The sequence below is a fragment of the Lissotriton helveticus genome, chromosome 10 (assembly GCF_964261635.1).
Source record: "Lissotriton helveticus chromosome 10, aLisHel1.1, whole genome shotgun sequence".
NCBI classification, from domain to species: Eukaryota; Metazoa; Chordata; class Amphibia; order Caudata; family Salamandridae; genus Lissotriton; species Lissotriton helveticus.
In genome coordinates this window covers 889,594,990-889,608,271 of record NC_136071.1, presented here as the reverse complement: position 1 = coordinate 889,608,271, position 13,282 = coordinate 889,594,990, and the positions used below count along the sequence as shown (strand labels likewise).

The 13,282-nt window shown below is 47.2% G+C and overlaps 1 protein-coding gene across 5 annotated transcripts in view; it reads left to right on the top strand.

The window, feature by feature from the left end:
• Positions 1–13,282, top strand: part of ULK4 (unc-51 like kinase 4) — a 2,246,396-nt gene that overhangs the window by 424,701 nt on the left and 1,808,413 nt on the right. For all 5 annotated transcript variants that reach the window (XM_078663530.1, XM_078663529.1, XM_078663527.1 and 2 more), the window contains one exon: positions 5,236–5,296. In XM_078663530.1, coding sequence (XP_078519656.1) covers positions 5,236–5,296 — 61 coding nt within the window. The remainder of the gene's footprint in view (positions 1–5,235; positions 5,297–13,282) is intronic.

Below are 13,282 nucleotides of genomic sequence, written 5' to 3'. Positions count from 1 at the left end.
GTGCAAAGGCCATGGCTGGACCATTCTGCATGCAAATCACAAAAGTGTAGAACGGCCCACAGAACCAAACTGTTTGAACACACAAGGTCTGTCGGCAACTTGGGTATAAAGGTGAGTCAAAAACTTCCAAACAATTTCTCAAGATTTTTTGACTCGCCATAAGCCTAGGGTCCTACTGCAGTGGAGGTTGGAGGACTTCCTAGAATTCCGGAGTTGGAGGTAACATCCATCCACTTGCTCTAACAGAGACGTTGGTAGGCATGCCATGATATAGACAGAAACACAATCTTTGCTCAGACAGTCGGTTACAATGACAAACAGTAAGAAGGGGATTGGAAAAATCGTATTGGGACTAACGACTAGCTGCTCATAGTTCCCCAAAGATTCCCAACCACTGAGGCAATGGCCTAATGTACCTTTACCCCCAGACGCTTTCCATGTTAAATCCATGAGTACTGTTCCCTCTAGTACCAATAGGATTTACCCTCTGTGAATTATGTCTGTGCTTTTATTAGTTGCGTTATTAGCATTAACGTACTTATCCTTTTATAGACTGAAGTACTGGCAGAACAGTGATTTGTTAACTTGTGTTTGATACTTATTGAATGTTGAGTCTCTAACCCCTTACCACTTCCCTGAGTAAGCCTTGGACTTCTCAGCTTTGCTACACTCAAGTGCTAGAGGTGTGTGCTTGATGGTCAGTTTTGGATCCAATACTAGGGTAATCTCCAGGACATCAGTAGTAAATGATGCTCATTCACCAAGTTGAGCCCATTAACTCCTTGACTGTCCTCGGACTCCTGAATTGTTCCCACCCCAAGAAAGACTCTATGTTTGCCTCTGCAGGGTGAACATGTGCAGCACACATGGGGTTTAGCCCCCCAGATGCACAGGACATCAGTCCGATTTGTTGGAGAGGTATTGCACCACCCTTTGCACACTGAAGGATTTAACACAGAACAGCTCATATGATGGATGGAAATAGACTGCATTTGGGAGAGGTGAATGCTTCCTTATACATCAGCAATTTAAGCTTTTTTGATAGTTGGAAAACTAGAGGCACAGTCACAGAGCTACCTTATAGGTTGCTGTGCTCCGACCTCCACATTCCTGGCTCCCAGTCATGCTCCAACGTGTATGATTAGCAGGCTGGCTGAGCCCATTCATATACATAAAGGGTAACAGCGTTAGGCCAGGAAAATATGGGCAATGGCTATGTGCTTTATGCTGGTTGATTGGCCCCTTTGCTGTCATAACAGTATGCATGTTCCATTTTCTATGCTGTAGGTTAGTGTACGAGACTGACAGGTCTTGAGTAGTCTTGAAGCTGACCCATTTTCCTGTCAATGAGACTCATGTCTGTCTTTACTGCACTGTGGCCCATGACTTACATGGGTCTGAGTACCGAAAAAAGGTCTAAACTAGGGGGCCAAAGTCTGTTTTGCTTGCAAAAGTTGGTCACGTTTTCTAGGCCCAGTTCTGTCATCACACTGTGATTCAGGGGCCTTCGACAAAAAAGGGAGTTGTTCTTCGATGTTTAGGCAATGAGTACAGTCACTGTATAGGAAGGCATGGGAGCAGAGGAAATACTGGATCTGATCATTAACACAGGCTTACATTGTTGAAACACAAGCAGTGTAGACACCAGTATGGAACATAAAGTCTGGGAAACAAATATGGGTTATAGTCTTTAATCTGTGGCTAGGAATCAAGGCTCGCTCTATGCTATCAAGTTGATGAGAGAAACTCCTCCATCTTCCTGTGACCACCTATTTTATTTTTAAATATTTCAAAACGATACAGTCAGGCAGCTAATTAAGTGTTTTCATAATGAATTGTTCCCTTGTATCAATGAGTGTTCTGGCTCCTGGGCACAGAAGAAGGGCATGGTTTACCACAATTCTTTTCAGTGCGATGTTTTTGAATGGGCCAATCAGAGCTTTAGCACCTGTTGTCTTGATAAAGAGTGAGAGGACTCCAGTGTACCTGGGGAGGAGCATCCAGCAGTGGGGCTTGCAGTCCACTCCGGAAGGTGACTGGATACAGAGTGATAGACTAGAGTGGATTCCACTAGGCTGTTCGCGATGTCTCTAGATTCAGTGAGAGCGCTCAGAAAGGAGCAGTAGCTGGAGGGTCTATGTCCTCCCCTGTTTTCAGTTGGTTCCTTGCAGTACTATGAAATCCTCAGAAAGCTAGTAGCATCACATGAAGAAAATCTAAAGTTTAAGGCTGTTGCATGTGGATTAGCCTTTTCTGTGGCTTAGTCCCAACTACAGCATGGTTCTGTTGCTGATCCACAGATCACAACAGAAATGTTGAGTAACACAACCTCATGAAAAACCTTTCCTTCCTGGTAGACTCTTGTTCTTATGAAGTCTATTTGGGTTGGGGGAAGACAAGGCATTGCAAAAGAGAATTATGTGATTCTTTACAATCACTGTCCTGAAAAAACACCCTTGAGAGCTTTACTCTGCAAATCGGTGACTTGGCTATAAGCCTGGCACCAGCCAACATCGATAGCCCCAAATTCAACCGACCTAGCATGCCAAACGGCAAGAAATTGTGCTTTCTTCACTGAAACCTCCAGATTGCATATATACGGTGAGAGTTTTCACTTCAGGTGATTTCTGGGATGACTGCTATCCCTTCTTACATTCTCGCACTGTAGTCTAGTTAGGGTAATTTTAACAATGTAGTTAAAACAGAGACGACCACTTTGTATAGACATTTCCTTTTGTGGCCGGAAATATTTGCTTTAACTTTTGTTTTGCAGTTTCTCTCTTTTGTCGTACGTCTTACCTGAGCACATGTAGCCTTTTAATCTTCATGCAATGCACTCTGTCTTTGCGGCATCTCTTTTTATGCATCCTATTTTAGATGTGCGAACAATATCCTTAATCATCTCTGTCCCCAGGAGAACGAACTGCAAGGCGATTCCCCTGACCCTTCTCATCACATTCACAGGACAAAAAATCTTTTGTTTTTTCCTGAAAAGACCTCCCTTGACCCGAACGAGTCCTTGACTTCCTGGTTGGGTTTAAATGTTTTTTTGAGGCAGGATGCTGTATAAATTGGATTTTAGGTGATCCGTAGAAGCATCTGTGTGACATTTAGTGATAGTTTTTCTCATCAAGCTGTTTTCTATTGCTGTATGTACTGCACAGCTCACTGATTGCAGTCTATCATGAACTGGCCTCAGAGGCCTTCTAGAGAGAAGCAGGGCAGTTCAAGTCGAGCACTCGTAATCACCACTCTTCATCTATGGTATTCCTATTGAAATGTGCAGTGCTGCCATGTTCTCTCTACAGCACACATCTGTGTTTCTGAATGTCACATCTGATGCCTGTTGCAATAAACTGCCCTGCAGTATTTTTCCTGTTTGCAGGGTTTTCACCTGCCTATCTCCCTCCATGACATTACTATAGGAGTGACTTCAAACTGAGAGTGGAAACTTACTTACACAATATTATAAAAAAGAATGACATGTACCGCAGGGTTCTCAAGCCTTTTAGTGTTTTGTTTGTATTACTGGCTTGCTCTCCACACCCACCTACCTCATCACCTTTCTGTCCTGTGACTCTTGCGATTAACAGCTGAGGACTAAGCTGCTTAAGCCATCCGAGAAGATATTGTGCCTTACGGGTGGTGCAGATTGTGGGGATTGTAGTATTTGTGAACAATGGGAAATGTGCTGCCCTACCTGCTGATGAAGTGGCCCATGCTGTTACTGTAAGTGTAGAAACTGGGGTTTCTAAAAGTGTTCTTATTTGCTAATAAAGGGTGAGCTACCCCTTGAGATCCCTCCCATTTGAGAACCTGCTTACACTATTATTACACTATTAGATGGAAATGCAATCTTTCCCCTCAAATATAGTCTTGAAAGAGACACAGTGTGTCATTCACCACTGGGTCTCGTGACTATGAATGCAAGAAGGCATATGTACTCAGAACATCTCTACCCCCTTTCCCCCAAACATCTTCAGAACTGACAAATTAGTATAGAAGATGAAAGTCTAGCTCCTAAGGGTGAACACTGTGGGTTGGTGCAAAGGAAATATTGGTTGGATTTCTATCACTCTGCCTCACTGCTAATTTACAGATGTCCATTTTTTAGACATCCATGCAGATGTAGGATTATTCCATATTTCACATCTTCATAAGATGCTGAATGATGTTTCGAGAGCAATTTCAAACTGCTATTAATTGGAAAATGTGCCACTTTCGAAGGCAAAGTGAATTTGCGAGGGTCACCATTATGAAGAGTTGCCTAAACCATGTTGCCGATATTCATGTTGTTAGGTCCACAAACACATATATGATTCTTTTGTAAGAAACATGCAGAGTATGAATACAGCTGAAAGAAGCATTGAAGTATTTTCTTAGTAGATGTGAAAGTAATTATGGCAGGGTGAAGTTTGCAGATGCCCCTCATTTAACCCGTTCTCTTGCACTTCCATGTATTCCTAAATGTTAGAGGGAAAAGTCAGCAGCACTTCTGTTTATTATTTCTGTATTTTATATGAACTTCTGAATGGAAGACAGGAAGGTGGAATTGAATTGGGTATCAGAAGGGCATACTGCTAATCCTATTGCTGTGTTATATCCCTTCATCAGCTGTGCTATGGAAGGGAAGCAGGTGGGCTGTGGCAGCTCAGGAAGCGCTGCTCAAGCTGCATAAAAAAGTTAGTGTGGTGTACTGCACACAGAGAGACCATTCCTATCCTATAGGTTTTGAGCCCAACAAATTGAACAAGATGGTACATGATACGGAAGGAGGCACAGTTTGCAGGCTCTTACTCTGAGAAGAGCAACGTTTCATAGAATATGATAGAAGAAAGCAAATCAACATCACTTGCTTATGAATATGCACAGGCTGGTCGATATATGGGCACCAGAGCCTAAGCCTAAATTCTTACATGGTGTGTGGGCATGCAAGCAACCTAATTGTCACAAAAAAGGGAGCATTCCTAGAAAAGTGGAAATCCACGTTTGTGAGGTCACCACATTGTACTTTTTTATTTGGTGGGGCAAAATGCTGTGGTCTTCATGAAAATTAGAAACTAATGCCATAGAGCCAATGTTTAGCTTCACGCAGACCAGCGTATCAAGGAATCTATTGACATTGTTGAATGCGGGCCATTGTTGTTTGTGGGTCTAGTTTATTTATCTCGTCTCATTATATATTAGGGATGTTATGGTGGTAGCACACTGAACAGTATTGCTTTTTCATTTTAGATTATGAAGCAAGCTCCAATTAGATTTGATTCGAAAACCTTGGCTCTCTCAGCACATTCAGGTAAAAGAGTTTGATAGTTGTTTTAAAATGTTCTCTTTAATATAAACATGCTCCTAAACGCCTGATCCGAAAGAGTTCTGGAAAAATTAGGAAATGCTTTTAAGCAGTCTTCTACTATATTCACATAGAATTGCTCCAGAAAAGATAGGGAGCATCAAATTTGCATGCTAGTGCTCCATGCTTACAACTCATAGTTTCAATGCCTGTGGCAGCAGTCCAGATGCTTTTGTTTCTCAGCCCAGAGATGTTTGTTAGTTTCTGTTATTTTGTCTCACCCTACCACCATTTATTGAAGCCATCAAGTATTGATAGTAGCTTCAAAGACTTTAAATTTCAGAGAGCAAACATTGCTTGCTGTCCCTCCGTGTCTAGTAAGAGCCTAGCCTCTACAGAAAGCTCATATATGATTGGATTATCCATCATGAAAAAGCTGAAGAAGTTTCAAGGCCTTTTTGCATAAGAAACGGGGCTAAAGAGACTTCCTTAAATTGATGGGCAATTTTCTCTTGGAGGAGGAGCTTAGCGCACAACCAAGATGGCCGCGTGAGCTTAGGGCTCCCGAGACCCTCGCAACCTCCCGCATCTATCCTGTCGTTTATCCTGTCCCTTATTGACGTCATCTTGAAGGCGAACCACGACTGAGGTGTAATCTGCTTACGGATTTTGAATCGAACCCTGGGAGCCGGAGTTACGGCGATTAGAAGATTGCGGCCTACATCTCCGTGGTGCCCGGCTGTGGAGTTGGCATGGTGCCCGGGTCGTAGTTGAATAACATCGGCTTGAGGGGGCTGGTTCGTCCTGTTCGGTTGCTTTCACTTTCAGTTTTGCTTTCAGGGAAGCTCTGACTGGAACCGAGCCCACCCCTTAGCCTGAAGACGGCCGCCCAGTGGCACCCACAAGTGTGATTTCTCACCGACTTGCCGGATCTGGAGGACATTTGGCCTGTGCCCCCTGGCTGGGGCTGCCTCCGCCAGAGGGGACCAGTGGCCGCCATCTTCCTGATTCGTCTCTCCCATTTAAGTTAACCTATCTCCCGCAATGACGGGGAAACCAGAGGGCGAAAAGCAGAAACTTAAGACCACTCGGCGGGGTGGCTATACCCAGACTAACATCATGGATCGATATGCCCAAGCTAAGGGATCTCCCGGCGGATCTAGTAAGTCGCAGGAGGACACTAGAGATCCACCAACTTCGGCCAATGAACTGACCCTGCAAGATGTCATGGCCGCCATTGACGGGATTAAATCCTCATTAGGGCAACAAATTGAGACTCTCGCCCATAAGCTCGATACTGTGGCGATTGATGTCAACCTGATCCGCACGGACCTGGCAAAAACTAATGAGAAGGTCAAATCACTGGATATCAAGGCTTCTAGTCTGACGGGTGATGTCGCTGACCTACAGACGGAGGTCTGTCACCTAAAGACCACCAGTGATCTCCTCACACGTCGTCTGGAGGATTATGAAGGAAGGGCCAGGCGGAACAATTTTCATATTATTGGTGTCCCGGAGAAAGCGGAGGATCCTGCTGCTGACCTCTTTGTTGAGAACCTGATTGTTGGTCACCTCGCACCTAAAGGATTGAGTAAATTCTTTACAGTTGAACGGGCTCACAGAGTTCCGGGCGGTAAACCGAAACTGGGTGCCCCACCACGGCCTATCATTGCGAGAATTTTTAATTTTCATGATAGAGACGCTATCCTGCAGGCCTCGCGGATGGGTGGACCTACAAAGTTCGAAAACACAAATATCAGCTTCTACCCGGACTTCACCCAATCTGTCCAGAAGCAGTGACTCGGTTTCCTGGGGGTGAAAAGAAGACTGCGTGATATGGGACTCATATATGCCATGCTTTTCCCGGCCAAGTTGAGGATTGAACATGCTGAGCGAACTTATTTTGTGATCGACCAGAGGTGGCGGCCAACTGGCTGGACACTCTACCTAATCAACATCCATCGGAGGAGCGATCTGGCGGAGGGCGGAACAAGAATAGTCGCCGGTTGCTTGGTTCCTGGGGTATTTTCGTGGACTTTGGACTGTGGTTCGATAATCCTGATATGTGATTTAATGTACATTTGGGGGGTTGCAGGGCTATTGGTGGGTCTTTTTTCCTCCTCTGAGTGTCTTGTTGTAGTTTAGTTAAATGTGGGGGGCGACAGGCACACTGTAAGTTTGGGTGGCTTTTTAGTCTAACGCAGGGGTGCAGGGTGGGGGGCTATGTAACGGGATGTTGGGGGGGGGATGGGAGGTTCTGTTGGGGTGTTTGTATGTTTTCTTGCAAGGTACTGTATCCTTAAATTGTTTCATCGAGGTGTTGAGTTCTTACTGGGGTTGGATTTTCTTTCTTCTTCGGTATGGGGGTAGAGGGCTGAAATTAATGTGTTGGAATGTGAATGGGCTGGGGGATAGGATAAAACGTGGGGTGGTGTTGCAATTGTTGAAACGTCTCTCCCCTGATGTGTTCCTTCTTCAAGAGACGCACTTGATTGGTAATTCTTGTCATGCTATGAATAGGAGGGGATATCGTCTGGTCGCACATGCTGGGTTTTCCTCTGGCTCTAGAGGGGTTGGAATCCTCATTAAGAATTCTCTCCCACTGGAGATTAACTCGATTATTCTCGATGATAGAGGGCGCTACGTCGCTCTTACGGGAAGATGGGAGGGCCGCACCCTCTCTCTGGTCTCGGTATATGCCCCTCTGGCCTGCAATCAACTACTTTTGCGGACTTGGGGCGGATCGTTCTGGCTCTCCCTGAGGGGTCTCTGCTTCTGGGTGGTGATTTTAACGCAGTAGTTTCCGGTGTGGTCGATCGACACCCGACCAGGGATCTAAAGGGATCACCGAACTGGCTCCATGGGTTCCTTGACACTTTGAGTCTGGTAGATTGTTGGAGGTTGTTGCATCCTACTCAACGGCAGTATACGTTTCATTCGGGCGCTCACGGTAGCCTCTCTAGGATCGACTATGTTTTGGTACCGGCTGAGCAGGCTCTTTCTGTCACTAAGGTCAAGCATTTAGCTCGGGGAATTTCGGATCATTCTCCGCTATGGCTGCGGATGGATTTAGATTCCGGGGGACGGGTTGCCCCGATTAATCCTTGGTATTTCAGAAACCCTACGACTCGCGCTGCCCTGGTTAAATCTCTTGAACTGTATTTTTGGGAGAACGAGGGTTCTGTTTCATCAGCAGTATCGCTTTGGGAGGCTTTTAAGACCGTCCTTAGGGGTCAGGCCCTGTCGTTGATAGTGGATGCTAAGAAATGGAGAGATGAGGATGTGGTTAGGCTTGAAACAGAGATCGCGGACATGGAGCTTGACCTAGAGCGGGGGGGGTCACCCGTGCTAAGACCCATGTTTTGGGACTAAAACAACTTGAGTACAGGACATTGGTCACCGACGCGGCTAAGGCCATGAGTAGGGAGCAGCAGGGACGTCTGTATGACGTGGGAGACAAAGCTGGTAAATTGAATGCATGGCTGGATAAGAAAGATCGAGCTAATCGGGTGGTGCCTGTGATTGAGACAGAAGATGGTGTCCGGATCTCTGACCCTAAGGAGATTGTTCAGTGTTTTGCAGACCACTTCAAATCTGTGTATTCCTCTGTGTCTGATAGACCGGAGGAGGACTCACATCTATTGTTGTGAGATATTGTTTTACCGCGTCTCTCTGACATTGATAGAGACCAAATGGACGCCGCTATAACACCTGATGAAGTGGCGCTTGCGATTCGTTCCTTGCGATCGGGGAAAGCAATGGGTCCCAATGGCCTGCCTATCGAACTTTACAAGTTGCGCCCTGACAAGATGGCTCCCTATCTCCGGGATATGTTTCTGGAGTCTCGGGAATGTGGCTCTCTGCCCCGTGATCAGCGTTTAGTGACTATTGTGGTGATTCATAAGGAGGGGAAGCCGAGAGATAAGTGTGCGTCGTATCAACCTATATCCCTTTTAAATGCGGAACCTAAGATCCTTGCGAAAGTATTGGCTAACCGACTGATCACGGTAATTATCGATTTGATACATCCGGATCAATCCGGTTTTATCCCGCATAGAAATACTGCCCTGAATCTTAGGCGACTGCACGGTGTTCTCGCGAGAGCTGCGACGCTGAGTGAGCCGGCCATCTTGGCGTCGTTGGATGCCACGATGGCTTTCGATACTGTGGAATGGTCGTATTTATGGGCTGCATTGACTAAGTTTGGGTTTGGACCCGGTTTTATAGGCTGGGTGCGGCTGCTCTACGAGGACCCCCTTGCGCAAATTGTTGTGAATGGCGGAGTCTCAGCTCCGTTTGGTCTTGGGAGGGGAACTCGTCAGGGCTGTCCTCTATCACCGCTCTTGTTCGCTCTAGCTCTTGAACCCCTCGCCGCGTGGATCCGGTGGGAGCCCTCGATTAAGGGTATTCGGTGGGCCCCGGAGTTTGAAGATCGCATCCCGCTTTTTTCAGATGATGATATATTATTGTATTTGACTTCGCCCCGGAAGTCCCTGATAGTATTGTGCGATGTTTTGAATTCATTCGGCAGAAATTCAGGTCTAATCATTAACTGGAGCAAATCCTATCTTTACGTCCTTTCAGGTGATGTCCCTCTTCTCCCAAATAATTGTCCCATTCAGATAGCGCACACGGGGTTTAAATACCTCGGTATCTACATTTCATTGGACCCCACGACTCGGTATGAGGATAACCTCCTCCCTCCCTTGTCTAGATTGAAACAAGATGTCGCAGCTTGGCGTAATCTTCCGCTTTCACCGTTGGGTCGTGTGGCTCTTTTTAAAATGATGTCTCTGCCTCGTTTTCTCTATGCACTCCAAAACACTCTTGATGTAGTTCCGGCCAGCTATTTCCGTGCAGTCGAGGGTCTTCAAAGGAAGTTGATTTGGGATGGTAGACCTCGTATCGCACTTGCTAAACTGACGCTCCCATGGTATGACGGGGGGATCGCTCTTCCTGATATAAAACGTTATTATTGGGCGTCTCAATTGGGAGCCATCAATCATGCTATGTATGGTCCCGAATTGAACCCCGCCTTTGCAATGGACAGATGGCTGGTACCTGGGGGTAACTACTACAGGGCACTATATTCTAAATCCGTAATCTGGGACTTGTCGGGACCTACCAAGACGGCGGTGCGTCTGTGGCGGGATGCAACTAGTTCGATGGGTTGGAAAGACCGCTTGACTCGCGCTACCCCACTCTTTGGCTCTGATAAACTGGGTAAACTGTGGAAGACCAAGGGATTTGACAAGTGGGATCTCATCGCTATCAGTAAGGTGGGAGACCTCTGGGTGAAGGGCCAGATTAAATCGTTTGAATCGCTACAGAAGGAGTATGAACTAGCTGATTTAGCGTACTTCCGTTACGTTCAAGTTCGACATGCTTTGAGGTCGGTTTTTCCAGTGGGGGAGGTAATACCGGAGTCGTCCCCGCTTGAAGATAGATTGTTAGACGGTCATGTGCCCGATAGTACTATTTTCTTAGTCTATAAAAAACTAATAAATGACAGGTCAGATCTCCTGTGTGACTTGTGGACCCGTGACGGCCTTGAACTGGATGACGAGGACTGGCAATCTGCGATCTCCTCTCCCAAGGAGGTTGCGATACCAGCTCGACTTAGACTGGTTCAACTTAAGATTCTTCACAGGGTATATGTCACGGGCCCCCGATTGGTACACATGGGCTTTTCTGAGGAGGGTTTGTGCAAGCGAGGGTGCGTCCAGATGGGGACATTTCTTCATATTATCTGGGAATGTCGTGAGGTTGCCGCCTACTGGAGTGGGGTACATGATGTAATGAAGGAAGTAACGGGGATTGCCCTCTTACCAGAAGCTAGTCGATGTCTATTGAATGTTTGCTAACCCACGGACTATAACGTACCCAGACACAATGGGCGACCCTGGGGGCCATGATGGCCAAGCGCGATATAGCTCAATTTTGGGGATCCCAAAAGCCACCTACAGTTGCATTATGGAAGGAAAATATGGACTGGTGCATGTTCCAAGAAAAAACAGTGTATTTGGCCCGGGGTCGGCACCGGAAATGGTGTAGAATATGGGGACCCTGGAATACCTACCGTGGAGATATTTGTGCACCGCCTATTGCAAATAAAACTGATGTTCCACCTTCCCCCTGACCACGCATTCTGACTGCCTATTTGTATGTGTATTGATTTTCCCGGTGTCCTCCCCCCCCTTCCCCTTGTTATGTTATGTTATGTTATTTTGTGGCTTTTATAGCGCACGGCTACTCAAAAGAGTGTCCCGGCGCTTTATTAACATCCTGGCAAACACAACACAATAAAAAGAAGGGAACGAAGAAGATAAAATCTAAGAGGCAAAAAGCCAGGTTTTCAAGCCCTTCCTAAAAGATAGCAGGTTAGGATTGCTACGTAGCGAGAGGGGCAGAGAGTTCCAAAGCTGAGGGGCCCGGAGCATAAAAGAGCGACCTCCCAGGCGGGCCCTCTTCACACGAGGAACAATGGCGAGAAGCTTCGACTCTGATCTCGGAGATCGAGACGGACGGTATGGCAGGAACCTCCTCTGCAGGTATTTTGCCCCAGTAGAATAGAAGGCCTTATGCGCGAGGGTCAGAGTTTTGAAGACTATCCGCTGTCGGATAGGCAGCCAGTGAAGCGACTGCAACAGGCCGGAAACATGAACTCGCCTGTGCAGACCAAAGATGGCGCGCGCCGCCGCATTCTGGACCACCTGCATCCGTTGCAGGAGGTATTCGGGCAGGCCAAGATATAAGATGTTAGCGTAGTCCAATCTTGAACCAATCAAGGCCTGCATCGTAATCCTCCTGTGATCCTCGGAAAGCAACGGAAAAAACTTCCGAAGCATGCGGAGAAGTCCAAAGCAAGTGCCCGTAAGGGCGAGGATCTGAGATCTTAAGGTCAAGCTATTGTCAATTTTGACCCCCAGATTCTTCGCTAGCTGAGATGACTGCCTCGGAGGAGACATGTCCGCAGGCCACCACACCTGCCAGTCCGGGTCGGATTGACAGCCGAAGAAGAGTACCTCCGATTTATCTGAGTTGCACTTGAGGCTGTTCAGTTGGAGCCATTTGAAAACAGCCCCAAGGCACTCGCGGATACTCTCTCCATCAAAATCCTCCCCTTTCCGGCAGGTGAAGAGCAGCTGGGTGTCATCCGCGTAGGATACGATCTGGGCACCGAAAGACTCGGCCAGAGCCGCCAGAGGGGTCATAAAGATGTTAAAAAGAGTCGGGCTCAATACAGAGCCCTGCGGGACTCCGACTCCCAATGGCGGCATCTCAGCGGAGGCTGAGGAAACCCAGACCGTCTGTCGGCGACCAGCTAAGAAAGATGTAAACCAGCTGAACACCGTCCCCCTCAGAGCGATCTCATAAAGTCTGATGAGCAAGCCCTCATGGGGAACGGTGTCAAAGGCCGCCGACAGATCGAGCATGATCAACATAGCTCTCCCACCCAAGTCTAGCGTCTCCTTGATGGCCTCAGACACCTCCAACAGCGCCGTCTCCATACTCAGATTAGGGCGAAAGCCTGACTGAGTGGAATGGAGCAGATCATTAGATTCCAAAAAATTGGAGAGCACGCTGGGCACGTGCTTCTCCAGGGTCTTGGCCAGAGCCGGAAGAAGAGAAATAGGCCTATAGTTGGCCAAGGCCTCAGGAGCCAGACCGGGCTTCTTGATAAGGGGGATAACCATGGCTTGCTTCCACGCCAAAGGAACCTCGCCTTGGCTCAAAGAGCAATTCAGGAGAGGGTTGACCAGCGGGTTAACTACCTCCGCCATCTTCGCCAAAAATTTGGCCGGGCATGGATCTAGTGGCGATCCAGATTTGAGATTGGCCAGAAGTGTCAGGGACGAGGCAGTTGAAATAGGCGGAAAATCTGACAGGACAGGCCCCGAGGGGACCGATGTAACGGGACCAACCTCGGAGCCAGGCAAGGCAGTCGCCGGCCGCGGTGGAAAAGACTCCTGTATCAACTTGATTTTAGCC